General features: G+C 47.5%; 1 protein-coding gene across 5 annotated transcripts in view; it reads right to left on the bottom strand.

Annotated features, from left to right (window-relative positions):
* Nucleotides 1-401: 401 nt before the first annotated feature.
* Nucleotides 402-20,351, bottom strand: part of LOC105490813 (La ribonucleoprotein 4B) — a 125,108-nt gene continuing 105,158 nt past the window's right edge. For 3 of the 5 annotated variants that reach the window (XM_011756726.3, XM_011756724.3, XM_011756722.3), the window contains 7 exons: nucleotides 16,872-16,978; nucleotides 16,178-16,429; nucleotides 12,043-12,088; nucleotides 8,649-8,813; nucleotides 5,890-6,014; nucleotides 5,581-5,794; nucleotides 3,566-4,105 (listed from right to left, as the gene is read on the bottom strand). In XM_011756726.3, the coding sequence (XP_011755028.1) occupies nucleotides 3,818-4,105; nucleotides 5,581-5,794; nucleotides 5,890-6,014; nucleotides 8,649-8,813; nucleotides 12,043-12,088; nucleotides 16,178-16,429; nucleotides 16,872-16,978 (1,197 nt within the window). In that variant the 3' untranslated portion in view covers nucleotides 3,566-3,817. Of the gene's footprint in view, nucleotides 4,106-5,580; nucleotides 5,795-5,889; nucleotides 6,015-8,648; nucleotides 8,814-12,042; nucleotides 12,089-16,177; nucleotides 16,430-16,871; nucleotides 16,979-20,351 lie in introns of all 5 variants that reach the window. The other 2 variants (XM_071070554.1, XM_011756723.3) reach the window with 2 other exon arrangements.

Raw genomic sequence — 20,351 nt, 5'->3', positions numbered from 1 at the left:
CTAGTGCAGACATCACTGCTGCCTCAGGCTGAGTCAGTCCATCACCATGAGGACTCAGCGTCAGCTCCAAACGGCTTTATGGACACAGCTTTGGAGAGAGTGCCATTTTAACAAAATCAAAGTCCTGATACAGGAACATCTATTTTTGCGGTAAATCTTGGCAGTCATGGTAACGACCCTCTCCCCATGAGCACTTGGTGTTAATGCTCACTTTGAACCCCTAAAACACAAAGGGTGAGCCCCGTGTGCTGCAGCCAGCCCCCACGTGGGTGAGAAGCCTTTAGGATCCAATGAGGCCCGTGTTTCTTTCTCATGCACACTTATGGGAACAGACAAAAAACTATGTTTAGAAAAGATGCATTCTTGAAGAAATTTTAATTTAAAAAAAATCAAAAGAAAAATTGAACAGTGCCTAAATCTTTATTTTCATAACCTACATTTTTTTTTTTTCAAATTAGACAGTTTTACACTGAATGACACCAAAGGAAACTTAAATTACCAATAGTTTACATGTAAGCTTGATTCCAGTCTTAATGAAAAGAAGCAGAACAAAAACGAAACCCTCAAGGAGCGTTCCACGCGGCCCCCACACTGTGAACTGCCGGCAGCCAGTGCCCTCGCCTCGATTGTCTGCAGCCCGGTAGTGGGCCGCGAGGCACGCAAGTCACAACTACAGCTCGCCAGCGGGGCACGCAGACAGGCATGCACCACCGCTACCCGTCGCCCGGATACACTGAACTGGTCGTTAAGCCTGAACTGCAGAGATCCTAATACAGCAACGCAGGACGTTTACTGCCACCCGCCAGTGACAGCCGGTGATGTGATGACAGGAGGGCCTGGGTGGAAATGTCAAGACACTCACTCTCAGAGAACGACGACTCCACTTGAAATTCATGTCTGGTGAAACGGGGCCAGGTTTTTATTCTTCTATTTCAAAATGATAAGCATCATCACACGATTTTACAAGTTAAAATGCCATTTGTCGCTGCTGCATCTCTGATTCTATAACCTGAGATACTGCTGGGGGTAAAGGAGGGTGTTAACTTAAAAAAAAAGCATGAAAGCCACTCTCATCGCTGTATGTGACACAGCCCAGTCGGCGTGGACCACCACAGCTTCCCATTATGGTAACTCTCATTTTCTTCTGAGTGGACACTTTCAAAATAGTATCAGGGGTTTCTGGACATTATATAGCTATCTGTGTTTCACCTTTGTTTAATTAAAAAGGATGCTATAAAAATCGCATCCGAGCAAGGTTTCTGCTCTTGATGCAAAAGACTGCTGCTGGCTAGGCAGTAACTACAGTGTATTGACCGGATGGCAGCAGAGCCCTCCAGTGGCGACTGGCTACCGCACGCGCTGCCCTCTTCACGCAGCTGTTGAGCTCACACTTCAGCCGACAAACAAAGTGAAGGACTAAGCTGGCTCGAACCACACACACACACTGCGCTGCAATGCTCACACCTTGGGGGAAAGGACTTCTCATTATTAAAAACCAAGGACTCACTGGCGGAGGAGCAGGCCTTGTGATTTGGGAATGGCTGATGGCGCCCCTGGTCCTTCTGTAGCGAAGATGCACCTCGTAGGCCAGGCCTTGGGGCTGCCTCCCAGCTTTTAGAATATTGAGAGTTTGGGTTTCAGAGATCAATTATTTCTGATTTTTTTTTTCTTTTTTTTTTGGTCAGTGAACTGACAACTACAAAAAAATAAATCCCCATGTTTCTTTAAAATGCATTTGAAAAACACTAGCCCTGTGGCTGTTTCTCTGTATTTGCATAATAGCAACTGCTTTAAAGGAAATGGTCAAAAATGCCAGGCCATGTTTTCCTCTGGCAGGTAAATCATGCTTAGCTGCAAGTGATTTTAATTAGATTACTTTTCACCTCCACTTATGATCCTGCCAGTTTTTGCTCTCTACATACTTTAAAACTCTTTCACGTTAGATATGATTAGTATGCATTTACATACATTTTAAAAGAGTATGAAAACATCTGGAGGCTTTTAATAAGACTTTCCAATTCCCTTTTGCAGCAAAGAGGCAGAATCAGTTCAACACACCGATGTAAGAGAAAAAAGAAAATCTCAACAAATCAAAATAATATTCAAACCACAACATTTAGTTTATCTACATCCAGCTCAACAGCAACATTTATAATATATCAATAATTTGTATCAGAATTTTCTCTGTAGGTACCTTTTTCATATGTTCTGATTATTTACAACTGTACAAGCGAAGCACACTCCCGAGTGCACGTATTTAATACAGTATTGACTATTTGCATTTACAGGATTTCCCAACATTCTGAAAAAAGATCAACTGTTGAAGATCTTTAAGGTCTATTACAAAAACTACCGCTAGCTCTTGTACTACACTATGCTTACTCAGTAAAACCAGCGACAGGAGATCCACACAGTAACTGAGTAACTCTGACCCACTCACGCCAACCCAGGGCCGGGCTCCATGGACTCTAAGCTGTCTTATACAAAAGTTAAGGCAAAGTCATTTTCAAGTTTAAATAAAATTCAAGTCTTTAAATATTGGATGGAAATAATTTTTTCTTAAAAAAAACCCTCAGTCTTGTTAAATAACATTTTGTGGAATAAAGTGAATGGTTACATTTAGCAGGAAATATTCTTATTTTAATGTTTGCTGCTTAGAATACTTAAAGAAAAATTTGAGGCATTTTAAAACAAAATAATTTATATTTAACTTTATTATAAACTTGCTAACTTTAGTGCATCCTTGTTCTTCAGAAGTGCAGCACTTCCGGAAGTGAATCAATGAGGCCCTCGTCTTGGAGGTAAAAGAGCAGGAACTTTATCCTCCACCAGCCAAAGAGGGGGAAAAACCACAAACACCATTCTCTCACGATTACGTAACTCTTAAATCCATGTGCTGATGCAGAGGTACGGGAAGATGTCCACACGGAGCTGAAGATGTGGACTCTCTCCAACCAGAGTGCTGGGGAACACGGACAGAAATGTGCACAGAGCAGGGCTGGGGCCGTCAGCTCACAGGGGTCAAAACAACGTCATGGTACAACTTCTGGTAACATGTCAGTGGGCAACCAAGTGTATGTTTTCATTTAGGTTCTATTCACAATGTGCTTTGAATTTATATTACATAATAGCCACTTGAAACTGGAGTGAGAAGCTGGTTACTTGCTTGCAGTGCATCAGAACCAAGGTTTCAGGTCTCTCTGGGGTGGCCCCTGCAGGTTCACTCTGCCCAGGAGATCAAAAAGGACGCGCTCTCTACATTCTTAAATGCCAGAGTCCCCTACCAACGGCTTAGGTAGAAGCACAGCTCCCACATCAGCGCTGTTGCCCTGGCACGGCCAGCACTGCCTCTACGAGGCCACACCTGCCTCTGCCAAGGCCACTGGCCCTCATTCATCTGCGGGGACATTCTAGAGATATGCACTTGCAGACCAGTTACTGAAAAAAAAAAAAAGTAGCAGAGTTCCCTTAATTTAGAAAAACTCACTATATATAGCTTGCATTCAGAGCCACATGGAGGCTTAATAAAAAATACCAATTTGTTAGGATAAATGCTTTTTCTATCTTGGAAAAAAAAAAAATCAGACTTATGCATCACCTCCAGTTAAGCACCAACCTAAAATAAGGTTTGTATTAATTAAATCCTGAAAAATCGATTTTTTTTCAAGAGGGGGAGAATCCAACTCACAGAAGAAAACCAACTTGAGGATCCCACAGGCCTCAGACACTGCAAGCTCCTAACCAGCGGCTCGCCCTCGCACTGAGTGTCGTTTGTGGTTAACACAGCGCTCTGCGGCCCCTCCCAGACATACGGTTTTCACTGAGGAGACTTGGGGGGAGTGCTCTGCTCTCGGCTGAGACGCTTCCCCATGGCCGAGGGCGAGGGCCGGCCCCCCGCCGGCCGCCTCTGGTCTCTGGGGGCTCCAGGTGTGGACTTGAGGGCTGGGGGCTCCCGGTATCTCTCCGCGGGCTCTGCCAGCTTCTTTTCCTCCTTCCCACAACCAACAGTGTTTGGCTTTTGTTCTTTTTGGGGTTGCAATGGGGAAGAAGGAGGCTCTTTACTTGTTCTCTGACAAATCTCTGCGTAGCTGGGCTTTCGCAATTCCTGGAAACAGAAAATCCTGGGTTACCTGTGTGAAATGGTGTCTCCAGGGACAAGACAGGTAATCAAGTTCACTTAAAAGAGTTTTCAACTATAACTAAGTTTCCATCTTCACTAGCGTTTTTAACTTTTAAAAAGTTCGTAAAATCTAATGATTTAGTTTCCCCTGCCGTGTAGCACTCCCTCTGTGCCACTGTAGTAATGGATAAAACTAGAAAAGGTGTGAGGGAGAAGAGTGCTGACTGAACGCCATCCCCACCCAGCCCTCAGCTTGCTTGGGCAACGCGGAAGCCCAGGAGGAGTCCGGATGCTGCCTGCGCTCAGTCCGCCACCTCGGGACAACAGAAGGGTGTCCCAGGTGCCCACGGTGGGCAAAGGACCCTCACACAGTACTCAACCCTGAAAGGTAAACTCCAAAAACAGTCTTTAAATAAAAATGTTTTGCACATTTCAAACTACAAAGCACTGGAAATGTGTAAGAATGATGAAGACAGCTAAAATCTTCAAAGAAATGTGTAACAGAGTTTTCAGATAAGTGGAAGCATAAAGGCTAAACAACAGAAAAGTAAAATATTTCCCTTAGCTTTTTTTTTTTTTTTAGAGATACAGTCTCACTCTGTCACCCAGACTGGAGTGCAGTGGCACAATCTCAGCTCACTGCAACCTCTGCCTTCCAGGTTCAAGTGATTCTCCTGACTCAGTCTCCCGAGTAGCTGGGACTACAGGTGTCCACCACCAAACCCAGCTAATTTTTTGTATTTTTAGTAGAGACGGGGTTTCACCATGTTGGCCAGGACCGTCCTGATCTTCTGACCTCATGATCTGCCTACCTCGGCCTCCCAAAGTGCTGGGATTACAGGCTTGAGCCACCGTACCCAGCCTCTCCTTTTATTATTATTATTTATTATTAAAAGTATTAATTTTAACCTATAAAAAAATCCTTTTTTAGACTCAGCCCAGGGGACAGTAAGGGATTAAACTCCCAAATTCAAGTAAAAAGCTCACCTAAGATCAAACTACAGAGGCCACAACTCAGAATAAGAGAGGCCACGGTTCACCCAGCAGGGAAAACCGCAGAAAGGAAGTCACTGGGGTTCAGGCCTGCTGGGCCCACAGGGGTTGGAGGCTGGTGGGGCCACCATCTTGCTCTTCCTGTGTCTTCATCAGACACATGATGCGCACACGCGCACACACACACGCGCACGCACACACACACGCGCATGCACACACACGCGCGCACACACACACGCGCACAAACACACACACGCGCAAATTGCTGAAATGATCCTAAAGTCTATGGAGAAACAGGAGCTGGGGTCTTGTTACTACTCAAGAAACCTCTACTGACCAACACTGAAATAAAAGGACTACATGGTGGTCCGAGAAAGAACTAGAGCAGTTAGTGGAAAGTTATTAGCAAATATTAAGCATATTTTGTACAGAAAACACAACACAGACAGACGCAAATAAAAACCCACCAAATTAGATGTGATTAAAAAACGAGCAGGTGCAGGAGTGCGCAGCGTCTGTTCACACCAGAGCCTCGCGGCTGTCGTGCAGGAAGGCAGGCACGAGGTACGTACCGTGGCGGCTCCGTTCACCTGCACCGATTTACATGCGGTCGCAGTGAGGGCGGGAGGAAGTCTGTCCACACTGTGGGCTTCCCTCTGTTTCTCCGCCACCTTGGGATCACTGTAAAAATGCCACCCAATATTTGAATCTCATGCAACATCACAGGCCATTCAAGTCAGTAAACACCAAGGCGCTGGGAGAACTCCAATACTCACTCAGGTAAATGAGCTGGGGAGGGGGATCGCTCGTACGTTGCTGATACAGCACAAGAAGCCGGCACTGAGGGCTCTCTGGAGACCACTACAGGAAGGGTGTTCACACTTGCATCTGCACTGAGGGTCTGAAACAGGGTCAAGAGTGTTCATCAGAGTCCTGCTGGCACTAAGTGGAGCTGGTACCAATACCCGTTCACCCCACCCGTGAACAGCCTTGGGAGAGCGGCACAAGGACACAGGGGAGGAGGGTCTTCTCCAGCAAAAATGTCTCAAAGAGCCCAGGACTATCCTCTGCCCCACACAAGCGCCCACCCTTCTCTTTCTCGGCAAATGCCCCATTGTTCTTACATCACAAGCCTTATCTCCTCTCCCGCAATGATGATCTGCAAGCTTATTTCTTAACTGAACAGGCATCCAACACATCTCACCCACCTGGCACTTTGGGCCCAGCACGGCATGGCACCACAGTACACGCACATCTGCTGAGTGTCGAATCCTAACACAGTTCAACACAACTCATTCACGCAGCTGAGAAAAAACAATCGGCGTCTCCACACCCGTATAAATGTGAGCTCCCAGCCCTCCCTGAATTCAACCCCAGGAAGCAGGTGTGCGAATGCCCCCATCTCAACAGGTGAGGAAACTGAGGCCCAATACCTCGAAGTTAATTCATCCAAGGCCAGGAAGCTAAGGACGGAGCGAAACTTACTCCCTCCTTACTCCAGCCAGCGACCCCTGGGCAGTGGCTATTTCGTGTGTGCTTGATCTTATGCATGTGGGATGTAACGATACACTTGTCATGCGACTTAAAAAAGGCAGGAGGGCAGGTGATCGTCACACTTCTGCCCTTCGATGAAGGCTAACGACAGACTGAGAGCCCTTCCAGCCTGAGAACCAGAATCTGCTGCGACTCCTATGCTCAACCAGCAGGAATCCAGCTTGGTGGAAACAGAATGGCAAAGGACTCCTTTTGTAAAAGCGCATTTTAAATTCAGGGTAGGGGCCAGGTGCAGTGGCTCACACCTATAATCCCAGCATTTTGGGATGCTGAGGTGGACGGATTACCTGAGGTCAGGGGTTTGAGACCAGCCTGGCCAACATGGTGAAACCCCATCTCTACTAATAATACACAAATTAGTCAGATATGGTGGTGCATGCCTGTAGTCCCAGCTACTTGGGAGGCTGAGGCGAGGCAGGCGAATCGCTTGAACCTGGGAGGCAGAGGCTGCAGTGAGCCAAGGTCATGCCACTGCACTCCAGCCTGGGCCCAGAGCAAGACTCCATCTTAAATTAATTCATTAATTCATTCATTCATTCAGGCTACATTCAGTCCCAATGCAACTGAAATGCAGATCCACAACTGCAGGTCATGAAGCAAGTCAGAGTGACCGTCACAAGCTCCATGTCAACAGGGGAAGGGCTGAACCCCATCACTTCTGGAGCCTCCACCCCACTTTGAAACCCAAGGGCCATGCTGTTGACTCAAGAAGCTCCTGAGAAGCAGCAATGGAGCCCACTACACCTGGGTGGCGGCATGAGGCTCAGGGTCAGGCTTTTCAAAGCAGCAATTCATTCTTCAACAGAAACCTTACACAGAAACTCAAACTGGGCACAGCAGTAGCTGCTGTTTCTGAAGCAGGATTGGAGACCTGCCTCTTCTCCTCCACTCAATACCAAGGGTAGAGTAGGCCACAGTTGGAAAACGAGATCTTTAATGTGCATTTCTTCTCAAGGCACGAATACCTCAGAAACGATGGTGTGGAAATTTAAGGCTGTGCTGACAATCCTGGAAGGTACTCAGTCCCCAAGGCTGGACACGGGAGCACGATCATCTACCAGTATACAAAGGACTAATGCTGCATCAAAATCCACCTTAAATTCTGCCCAAGGAACTAAGGAACTGTTCTATCCAATGCGGTGCCTTCCAGAAAGCCTGGGGGGAAGAGACACTGACGCTGCAGACCTGGGTGAGGGAGCAGGCGGCATGGTCACGTGGCGTGGAATAGACACGCGGTGGCTCTGGGGCACAGCTGGGGAAAGGGCCTCGGCACAGGGGACACGAGCAACCAGGAGTGCTCAGCAGGCTCTTCCTGGGCTCTTCCGACGCACAGGAGGTAACTGGGCAGAAAACTTTCTCTGCACTTCCCAGAGCCTTCAAACGTCAGCTGTGGCAGCTGGACAAGTCCCACCTTCACCTCGCTAAGCACGTTAGAGGCCAGAGCGCTGGGCTGAGCGTCCTCTGGCAACTGCAGCTCTGGATGACTCCTGGGATGATGTTCACTGCAGCCGAGGGGGCACCTCGTGGGGCAGCCCAGACCTCACCAGAAGCCACCCACACTGCAGTGGGGTTCTCCCAGGCTTCTTGCTCCTTGTCTCATGTAGATTACTACACATTTTACTTATTTCCAATACTATTCAGGTTCTTCTATTTCATTCTATTGTTTTGTAAAATAAAGGCAGGTCTGAACAACAATGACAATGCAATCTAAGTTTCTGGGTGAGAGAAAGGGTGTGTATAGCCTATCATTGCACAAGTTTCTACCTCTGACTTCATCAGACAGCAAGGTTAAGGAGAAGGCCCAGTCCTGGGATCAAGATTGGCCTTACCCCAAATCTGTGCGACCTCTGCAATCACATGGCCTCCAAGCCTCTCTTGAGTATTAAAAACAAACATGTATAAAGAGCTTAGCAAAGCGCCTGACACGGAACCCGTACCTAAACACTGTTGGCAACTATTAGACATGCAATGTATCCCTTACCCTTTCTTTGGATGGTCCTATTATCAAGCTAGATAGCCTGTTTTCAAACAAGTCCTCTGTCTTCAAATTGCCCGCAGCTCCAGGTAATGGAGGGAAGTTGGACAGCCCCAGCTCGAAGCTTGGCGACGGAGGCTTTGGTGGCGTCGGAGACTGTGTCTGGCTGCTCTGCAACAGAATGACATCCCAGGGTCACGGTGTGGAGAGAGAAGGCCACGCAGCTTCTCATTTCCACACCCATCTGGAAAATATCTGTAGAAACAAGCAGATCATTCAACCCAGACAAGGGCTTCCTCACCCAATTGAAGCAACTTCAACCATCTAGAGCAGAGCTTTAAAACTGAAATCTCAAGATGCTGCTGCCCAAGAGACGTGTCACCAAGGACACAGTGAGGCTCAGGTGCTATCCAAAGAGCCGTCCAGCCATGGCTGCCAGCACTCACAAACAGCAGGGGCAGCTGAAGGCAAGGGAGGCGCTCTGGAGTGATGGAAAGCAGGTCAGCCTGAGTCTAGACATTAAACTTTCCCACTTCCAGACAAGTGTTGGGCTATTACAGCATGGTTTCTAATGCAAGTCACAAAGATAACTGTGAACAATACATGACACTCTCCACAACCTGTGTAAGAAATTTTACACACGTGCATCAAAAAAGTGGTTTAATAAAAGGGAAGGGGGCTTGAATTCTCTGAAAATAAACTTTATGAAAGTTATTTTTTTTAATAATTAAAAACACAGTATTTGATAACAAATTCGAATCAGATTCTTTGACTTCAAGAAAGCAAACTCAGTATAAAAGAAGAGAGTGTACTTTGTAAGCCCAAATCTCAGGGGAAAGGCGGTAATACCTTTTATTGGAAAATGATCTATCAACCCGCTTTAACAAGCTGGCAGTCATTTTGTGAGTACGCAGTTCCTCGGCTGAAGGCCACATGGCACAGAATGGGGAAATGAGTGTATTTTAGTTTAGAAATGAGTTTATATTTACTAAAAAATACAAGTATTTTTAGTTGAAACAATGAGCTACTTTGACCAGGAAGCAAAGTTCTCACGGGATCCACCTAACTGGAGAGTGCCAACGTTTCTCCAAAATTTATACACAGGAAGGTGAATGCCTGCATCAGTAGATTCCAGAGAAAATACATCAGAAGTGAAAGCAGGTCAAAGGATGAAAATGAACTCAGGCTGACACAAATCCCAGTCTGTGACATAAACCCCAGCACAGTCTGTGTTGGGCATTCTACTTGCTTCTCTGCTCCATGGGACAGGTGCCTAATTTTAGCTTAGCTTTTCCCAGTTAGGTGTCCTTGGCAGTAAGCTTGTTATCTACTAAGCAGCTGGCTGTTGTACGCTCTCTATAACCTAGTATTGTGAACATGATGCTCGAAATAATCCTGCAAAGCTCTAAGTTACACATGGCCATTGTGATGGCAAAGCGGTTTTAAACATTTGCACGTTTCTGAGGTGAACACAGCTTTTCAGAAGATAAGCATCATTAGAGAGACAGCCTTCCCAAAAAACGTATTTAAATCTCAACTGCTCAGATGTTGGAGTTACAAAATGACATCGCCGACAGATGGGACTTGACTTGGAAGGCAGTGTTAAAATTCTCTAGGATCTGAGCGCCCCTGGGTGAGGTCTGAGTACTGCTCAGGTCCCATGGGCGTGGTTAGGCCCGAGGCTCACACACTCTTACAGAAAAAGAATCTGGACCTTTCTTTTTTTTTTTTTTTTTTTTTTTGGAGGCGAAGTCTCGCTCTGTCACCCAGGCTGGAGTGCAGTGGCCGGATCTCAGCTCACTGCAAGCTCCGCCTCCTGGGTTCACGCCATTCTCCTGCCTCGGCCTCCCGAGTAGCTGGGACTACAGGAGCCCGCCACCTCGCCCAGCTAGTCTTTTTTTTTTTTTTTTTAGTAGAGACGGGGTTTCACTGGGTTAGCCAGGATGGTCTCGATCTCCTGACCTCGTGATCCGCCCGTCTCGGCCTCCCAAAGTGCTGGGATTACAGGCTTGAGCCACCGCGCCCGGCTGAATCTGGACCTTTCTGAGGTCCTGAGAGCAAGTACGCAATACGATGGGCGTACGCTCTGTAATCAGTACAACACTGGGCCACACACCGAAGCTTCTAAGCAGGTCAGTCATGAACACACGCACCAGGAAAGCAAGGCAAAACGGAATGGAACAGAAACAGGGGTGGGAAAACATCACAGCAGGCACAACAGTTCCCCACGTTTAAATGCTTGCCTTGTTAGTCCAAATGGTTACAGAAATTCACTAAATCCAAATGAAATCAACCGATAAAAACTGCCTTACCAACTAGTTAAACAAAAACTAAACTAAGCCGACTTTATGAAAGGCAGAATTTCTGAGTTCTAAACAGAGATTGTATCTTTTGTGATGAGAAAACACCTGTGTGATGGCTTGAGGGGCTGGACCAGGATTTGTCCAGGTCTTCTCCAGCATTCCTTGTATGGAATTCCACATCTGCAAGCCCGTGGAGGCATCCCTCCCATCTTTGTGGGTACTGCTACGTGCCACTGTGCCGTCCCACCACTGGTTCACGGGTACTGCTAACTGCCACTGTGCCGTCCCACCACTGGTTCACGGGTACTGCTAACTGCCACTGTGCCGTCCCACCACTGGTTCACGGGTACTGCTAACTGCCACTGTGCCGTCCCACCACTGGTTCACGGGTACTGCTAACTGCCACTGTGCCGTCCCTTCCTATCTTTGTGGGTACTGCTAACTCTGCCACCGTGCCATCCCACCACTGGCTGTGGAGAAGTCCATGCCAACCTCCACTAAAGATCAGCACAAACATTTTCCACAGGAGAAACTGTTTAATCAACTCAAGCAAAATCAACACGTCTCGTGTACTTACCGCCACAAAAACCTATCACTTATGTTTGGGTCTGTCCTGCCAGTAAGTTACAGCAGAAGGAGATAATGCTTTCTACACAGCAGGAGAGTATTCGAAAGTTTTGAAGGAAAAACACCAACAAACAAACTGCTCCGTGGAAGACGCTTACTCTGCTCGTTGAAATGAATGGCTCCAGTCTTTTGAGACTCTTCGGTACAGCTGCCACACAGAAGAGCTCACGTGCACACCCGTGTGTAGGCTGCAGTGCGTGCGACAGCAAGCTCCTGGCCATGCCTATGCCACAGCACACACGCCTATGCACGATGGAGTCCCGTGCAGCACATCGCTATTTCCAAAACCTCTACAACTGCTTCCTCCTAGGCCAGCCAGGGTGTCAGTTATTATTTAGCGGATTTCAGGTTACAAGTCTTTTGAAACGCTCATTCTTGTGTCTTAACCTTAATCCATTTAATTAAATCTCAGGTTTGGTATAAATTAGATTTAAATGTCTTGTCAAGAGGCATATGCTTTATGTACTCACTGTAAACTTCTCCTCCCTTTTCTTCCGGTAGCCAAAGGAATTCTTCCTAGGAGTGGAAAGTGAAAGACTGTTATTTTTTTCCCACGTGGAGAATTTACTGTTGAGCACGTTTGCACTCACATAAGCAAAGTACACATCAACTCAGTCTTCATCACTTTAAAACCTTTCAAAGATGACTTTCAAGTCTAGAATCCCAACTCTAAGAAGCATAAGCGGAGCAACACAAAGTGTACGGCAAGGGACTAACGCGGAAGTCCAGGCAGGTGACAGAGAACGGAAGAAAACACTGACTAAAACCATCTCCCTGGTGCCTCCCTGGGAGGTCTGTTGAGACGTGAGTACTGAAGATCCCCTGGGTCGAAATGACAAGACACATAAAATCTGAGACGGAGCCCCATCAGTGAGTTGTTTAAATGGTGGTAAGAATTTTCCCGGTGCAGATTTGTTTTACATCAGATTTAAAAGATCCCAAATACTCCGTCCCATCCCTTCCTCCGCCCTCTCAGCTTCCTCCACTACTGCCTCAATGGCGGACCTCTGTGCCCCAAAGACTTCCTGTCCTCGCCTGCCAGCCTCAGGAACCACGTTCTGGACCTCCCCCTGCAGGCAGCAAGGCCATGCCACACACGCAGCTGATAACCACAAGACACACACTGATTAAGTGGTGACTTCACGTAGAGACCTGGGACACTAGGATGGCCAAGGCATTCCCATTTCCTTGGACAGGGTTATGTGGACTAACAAGTCACATGACACACATTAATCTCAATTTATAATTTAATGGAATGCAAAGACTCCCCCAAGAGCCTTGCATTACATAACTTAGAAAGGAGTTCAGACATAGTCTTGACTAATCCCTTCATTTACAGAAAACCAAAAAGTAGTCTTGCCTAAGATGGCCTAACACTGGAACACTCCGTGGAACCATGGGCCAGCCCCTCTAAGGGAAGGATGGGCACAAACCTTTAGGATTCTGGAGCAAATCTCTATTATCTCCTACAGAAAAATTCCTGGAAATAGCTCCTGGCTTTCTACTGGGGCCTTGCGGAGACTACAAGCCAGACTATGGGACATGGGTGAGTACTGAGCCACAGGTGGGGCACGAGTCCTGACAACCCACCCTCCTGCAGGAACAGGGGCCTTGGTGCTCCTTGTCCTGGATCCCTGCCTGCGGCCTCACAGGGAGAAAGGGACCTGGGCCTGCATTATGGACAGCCATCCCAACACACACCTGGCTCAGCACCACTCCCTAATAGGGGGTGCTCCGGAAACCCAGGGAGCTGAACGCCCACTCTGCTGTGCCACGATGCAGAACTGGTGGAAAGGTGGGGCTACCATGGCTCACGAACAGAGCTAGGAATGCAACCGGATGAGAGTCTGGAGTGCGACAGGACTCAACTGGCCCTGGGGACCTGGGAGGGGTGTGAGATGGATGGTGCCAGCACCTGCCTGCCCAGAGGCACTGTCCTGAGTGAGGGACAGCAGCCACATGGGAAGAGGACATCCCGCAGGGCTCGGCAGAGGGCATCCCTCCGCCAAAGGCAGCCTGCTCGTCACTACCGGCTGAGACACAGGGGCACCCATCCTTTGGAACACAGTGGTGTCCAGGACACAGACCTGCCTGCCATGGAGTCCTATCCCAGTCACCATCAGTGGCCCAGTCAACACTCCCCACACCCTCACTGGGCTCCACGTAAGCCGTGTCAGACCCAGAAGCCCACCTGCAGCTGCAGAACACGTCGGTGCCCATCATGCAGAGAGCAGGCTGGCCAGCCAAGGCTCACCGACAGGGCCACGGCGGGTTCCAGCTCAGAAGAGGTAGCAAGGGACCCAGGGTGGTGCCAGCACCACAGAAACACCACTGGGACACCTGCGACTCTGAATGCGGTGGTGTGAAGAGACCCTGAAGAGGTGTGCTTCCCCCAAATAACCCTAACAGTAGCTCCACCAAGGCAGCCACCTGGCACTTGGGGCTCCTCATGCCATTCAACCCGGCTGGGCTGTGCCCTGCCATGGCCGCCATGCAAGGGTAGGGACGTGTGTCTGGACTCCGGTAAGGGGTTCTCCAGGGTATCTTAGCACTTTGGCCCAATAGAGAAAGTTAATGGAAACAACACAAACCCTCCCAAAAAGGGGAGGTGGAGGCTGCTGGGGATCAGGTTCTCGGGGCAAGCAAGGCCTGGAGCACTCCCTGCGAAACAGAACAAGCTCTTTCTCAACACAGAGGGAAGGAGGACGTTATGAAGATCAGCTCTGGCTTCAGGACCCGTTGCAAAAACAGGCTGCAGGAGCTGCATGCACTTTCCCCACCCATTGAGCCCAAGCGGTGTTCGCTTCCTAAACCACTCCCTGCTGCAGTGCTCAGGTTTCAGGTGGGAGGACAGTTGTCCTCCCTTGGTGGGGAGACAGAGGGTCTCCATTGGTGCAAAATCTGCATCTGTTAGGCAAAAGCATAGACTTGTTACCACTGCAGCATTTGCAAGTTCAGGTATTGTTCAAGGGTATCCTGGGTGGAGCACACTCATTAGCAAGTGTTGGACTCTCGGCTTCAAAGCCACCTGTATACACTGTGTGAGGGAGCTGGAATTCAACAAGCCCCACTTTCACTTGCCAGGAAGCTTCTTGTGACGCTCATATGAACAGGGCACACTGAAGGGCACAGGAGGCTGAGGCCAGGGGTCTTGTCCATTTAGTCTGCCTCCTTCCACACCATGCCCACAACTGATGCCCCTCAGAGGGAGCCACATGGCCTTGATAAGTGGGGCTCTGTCCCAAGTCTGAGCCCCAGCTCTGCAGCCCTCCTCCCTCCAAGCTTCTGGGCCTTAAGAACCCCAAACTGAGACCCAGGGCTAGCAACTGCTCCCTGAAGTCAGTGACTCTGCATGACACAGTGGGCCCCTTTTGGCTTTGCATCTCCAAGGCCTGTTAAGCCAGTCTGACGCCATGTTTCCTGTGAGACAGCCCAGTGCCAGCTCTCCCAGACCATGGTGCCTTCCAATGCCACTGCATAATCCCTGCAGCAACTCCTATGTGCTCATTTAATCATTATGGGCAGGAATGAGATGCTTCTGATGCCTCTTCATGTTGAATTCTCACTGCACAGAGCGTGTGCATGGGGGCAGCAGGAAGAGGGGTCTGCACATGAGGCACAGTGCTATACATTTTGTGTACAGAAAACTCAGAAAAAGTTCAGGAATTAAAGTCACTTGTTTGTCACTTATGAAAGGGAAATCCTGACAGTCCTTATCAAGGCAAGGACTGGCCTTATCAACAATGGGCGGGTGCGGTGGCTCACACCTGTAATCCCAGCACTATGGAAGGCAGAGGCCGGAGGATGGCTCTAGGCCAGGAGTTCAAGACCAGCCTGGGCAACACAGCGAGATCCTATCTCTACAAAAAATTTAAAAGCTAGCCAGGCATGGTGGTGTGCACTGAAGTCCTAGCTATTCAGCAGGCTGAGGCAACAGGATTGCTTGAACCCAGGAGTTCAAGGCTGCAGTGAGCCATGATCGTGCCACTGTACCCCAGCCTGGGCAACAGAGCAAGACCCTGTCTTAAAAACAAACAAAAAACCAACTACAGGATTGATGCCAAAAAAATATTAAAACAGTGGGTAGGAAGCACAACCATGACCCATCCTGGCTAGTCTCAACCCTCCAGTGAGATCAGACTTCAATCCTGATCTGCCTGGTTACCCGCTCCAGGCTCCACCTGCAGTGCCTGGTGCACACCCCGCTGGAGGGCACCAGGCCAGCAGCCATGGGGCAGAGCTTGGACACTGCTCTCGCAGAGGGGCCTGGTGAGCCAGGGATGGTGCCAAGAGGAGACTGCAGGCACATGGGATGAAGTCTATGACTGCTGAGCTCCAATGTTTCTACAGACAATGATCTAAAACATCTACAGTTCTCACCAGATAATGATCTAAAACATCTACAGTTCTCACTGAATCATTTCATATTCCAAAAAAGATGAAGCCATTTAAGTCTCAACAATTATATAAAACCCTTTATGTTTATAGCCTTCAATTAGATTTTCTGTGATATACTTAAAGACAATTACAAAACAGACCTAAATTAAAGAATTTTTAAAATATTAGTAGTTTATGATGGTACACAGTGGCTGCTCAACAACTCACCTTCCCCTCCCTAAACCAGGAGAGGATTCAAGACTGCCTGGCTCCACGCGCCCAGGCCCAGCCTCTCTCTTGGCATATGCTGAAGGGTTTTGTATCCGTGTTCTAGTTTGACCTGCTTGCCTTGTTTGTGGACTCCGGACACCATTAATTAATCGATCTGCAGTGAAGTTAAATATTGAAGGACTTTCTAATAACCCAGGTCCTCTCTCCGCACTAGGAATTGCATGCCGCAGATGAGATTTACTAGGATTCCTGTAAATAAAAATGGTTTTATGTGTTCAATTATAAAATGATCAAGGCATGACATAACATGCATACTGACAGGGAATAGCTAAGCTGAAATCTGCTTTCTATTTAATAAAATAGAAAAATAGGATTTGGGATGGTTAACTCCTACCACATAGGATAATACAAATCTATTAACAATGTGCCACGATTCTGCTGTTTTTCCGTCCAGGCCCAAATTAAAATCAGGCACACCTGATGTGTACAAGTTGCCCCAGAGCCTCCTCTCAGAGAATCTGAGGCAGGCACCCACGCCAGATAGTAGTGCTTAGTCTTTACAGAATGCAGCTGTGTGCTTCAAGTGGCTCTGTCTGCAAGGAGCAGGATTAGTGATCAAAGCTCTCTCATCCCAGCTCCGGAAGGGCAGTAGCGTAAAGACCAAAAGCACTAGGAATGCCCCGGAACTTGCCTGCTTCGAGGAGGATACTGTCTGAGAGAAGTCAGAGGAGACGCCGCAGGCTTGAACGTTGGAGACGTAAACCCATTTATAAATCCAGTATTTGGAAATGGAGTTACCTAGATTCATTTGAAAACAGACAAGTAAAGAAACCATAAAACAGACTTCAATTTCATTAATACCAACAAATCTGTGGAAACCAACGGCATTTCTTGATATTGTCAGAGTCATGACTCATGTTGAGACACGTATTTTACAATTTTATCGCCAATGGGTGCTGTTTAGAAGTAGGCTGGAGCTTTTGTGCATCCTTTCAGCCAATCCTTACAACAATCCAGCAAGGAGAACTGACACATGGAAACTGGCACTGAGAGGAAAGACGTGGTCAAGAGTGCGTGGGCTCCAACAAGTGTTGTAACCTTTAGCACGTAAGTCTGATACTACCTCCATCGCTGGCAGGAAGTCAACAGGTCTTGATTCCTAATGGCTTTAATACAACTCATCAACGTTCTCAATCTCAGGAGCACCTGCACCTGCACTAACCCTACTGCTGCTCGCTCGGCTTGATCCAACCACAGACTGACAGCGCCTTTACTTTACCTCGACACAAGTCCTGCTCTGCAGACCAGGGTATTTTCATATCATCATTATTCCCCAAGTCACAAGGTAAACATGGCATGCAAATATACTAACATAAGATTCAGAAGAAACTTAGAAAGGGCCACAGAATCCCTAAAAGATCTTAAGCAGTTAAAAATATTGAGCATAGAATTTTAAGTATCGGCCAACTATTTTTAAAATCTAGACACATACAAAAGTAAGATAAAACTTAGTGTTAAAACAGTTCCTTTAAAGAAAAACAAAAAACAAACAAACAAAAAAAAAACCAAGATCAATCACTCTAATTCTCTGGCTTCTGGATCCATGGTTTCCAATACATTCTGAATCACTAACATTTTGCTCCTAATGCTCCTGACGCAGGGCGCTTAGTTCCTGAGGGCCTTACAGTCCACACCCTCAATGTCACTAAAGTGACAGAGATAGGCATAGAGCCCTCTCCTCGTTTGGAGAAAAAGAGAAAGAAAAGGAAAAAAGCAAGTAATTCTCCTTAATTAGAGCTAAATGGAAGATATAACAGAAAAAGAATATTAGAGATAGCTTGGGACCAAAATGAAATCATACAAAAGGCAAGTTAGAATCTCCAATTTGCTACTTGAGAGACTCTATATGCTGTAAGAATCGGATTCTTTAAAAATACATCACACATGGCTGGGCGCGGTGGCTCACGCCTATAACCCCAGCATTTTTGGAGGCCGAGGCGGGCGGATCACTTGGTCAGGAGATGGAGACCATCCTGGCTAACACGGTGAAACCCCGTCTCTACTAAAAATACAAAAAATTAGCCAGGTGCAGTGGCGGGCGCCTGTAGTCCCAGCTACTCGGGAGGCCGAGGCAGGAGAACGGCGTGAACCCAGGAGGCGGAGCTTGCAGTGAGCCGAGATCCGGCCACTGCATTCCAGCCTAGGCGACAGAGCGCGACTCCGTCTCAAAAAAAAAAAAAAAAAAATACACCACACAGGAGGAGCCGTGGATGCAGACCTAGATCTGAGGCTGTAAATCACGGGAAGAGCAATGAGGACTATTCATTTCAAGCAAGTCATTTTACAGACAGAGCCCTGATATTCCAGTAAATTTGCTCAAGATAAAAAATAAAATTGGTCATATATAAAAAATAAAGTTGATTATTAATGCTATAACTTCCTATTATTACTTGTTGGGGATTAATAGGCATGACCTCTTCAGTTGCAGAACAAGGGACACACGTATTTTAGAGCAAGTAAAAGGCTGCGATGGAGAGCCCCGGTGCCAAGACTCAGAGCAGGACCAGCTGGCTGGCACACACCGCAGTCTGAACATACAACACGAGTCAAGGCCATAAGCTGACCCAGGACCCCAAGGACCCCCAAGAGGGTCAACCATGATTAAAGAAATGGGAGAAGCAACTGCTGCAGGAAGAACTAAAAGGACAAGCACGGCAAGCCACGTGCAGCGATGATTCTTCAACACCCAGAGCCTATGCACTAAAGTCTCTCTGAGGTTCTCTCATGATATGCTTTTGGGAAAAGGAAGTATTCAGCTATGGGTACACTTTTACAGATGTACTACTTCAAAAAACCAGAAACTTTCTTACCATTAGGACTTACTCAAAAGAGACAGACGTAACTTTACCAAAGGTTCTTCTACTGCAGTGGTTCCAGACTCAAGGGGAACCGGGGGCCTCTGAAAATCTCTCCCTGTCCCCGCCTGCAATTCACACGGCCTTAGGAGCTATTTTATAAATGGAGTATGGTTTCATTTCTCTGCTTAGAAACCTTAGACAACTTCCCACAAGCACTAGGCCAAAGCCCACAAGCCTCAGGACAGCTAAGCACCTGTGCAGTTAGGCCTGGAAACTTCCAGCTCGCTCCCCAACTCCCTGCCACCTGTCTACGCTTCAGCTCCAACACCCATGAATCCACGACCATCTTCTGTTCATGAAACTTCCTTCTCTTTGATTCCTTCTGAAAAACTCGTACTTAACCCGAAAAGCTCAACCCAGACAACAACACAATCCCTGATAAGCCCTGTCTGTCTGTGTTCTGCCATTCTGTACACATTCTGTACACATTCTGTACACATTCTGTACACATTCTGTACACATTCCGTACACATTCTGTACGCATTCTGTACACATTCTGTACGCGTGTCTCCTTGGCATGTTTGACTTTTCCAGCCTGAGTTGTTTGATGGGCCCATATCTTCACTTTCCGTATACAGGCATTTGTTTTCTCGAGTTCACTCTGCTCTGAACCTACCCTCCTTTTCTGCCTGTCAGCAGTGACGTCCCTGCCCATCAGGGTGCCTGGCTCCCAGCCATCCGACCCCGAGGACCACCCAGTCTTCCCTTAGTCCACAGCGAAACCCTGGACATGAACTCTTCAAAGCTACTAACTCAATTTCTGCTTTCTGACCATAACCTTCTATGGATACTACCCTTCAATCTCTCCAATTCCAACTAACCTGCATTGCTACCTCATGCAAACCTCTAGTCCATGAACCCATCTTCACTTCTCAACTAGACTTCAGCTTCAAGGACATGCTCATCCGTGTATTGCTGACTCTTGTGCATCCAATGCCACCAAACTCATGCTGATTCCCACCCAGGACCCACCTGATCTTTCAAGCATCTATAGCAGCACACAAAGATCCAGTACAGACTTATGAATTCCAACCACAGCCTTAACAAAGGTCAAAATCCATAAAAATTAATCATGTCAACCAACTCTAAGGCTGGTGAGAAGTGAGTAAAATAAGGCTGGTGAAAGAGCAGGCCTTCTCCTCGGCCTTGCTGTCAGAAGCCTATTAAACACCTCTTCCTCCTCAGTTAATCCCCCTTGCATTGTCCTCTATGTAGGGGACACCAGGTACACTACAGCTCTTACCGCCCTCTGT

Source organism: Macaca nemestrina, chromosome 9 (genome assembly GCF_043159975.1).
Source record: "Macaca nemestrina isolate mMacNem1 chromosome 9, mMacNem.hap1, whole genome shotgun sequence".
In the NCBI taxonomy this organism is placed as follows: domain Eukaryota; kingdom Metazoa; phylum Chordata; class Mammalia; order Primates; family Cercopithecidae; genus Macaca; species Macaca nemestrina.
Note: the sequence above shows the minus strand (reverse complement) of the source record. Positions and strands in the feature narration are given on the sequence as shown.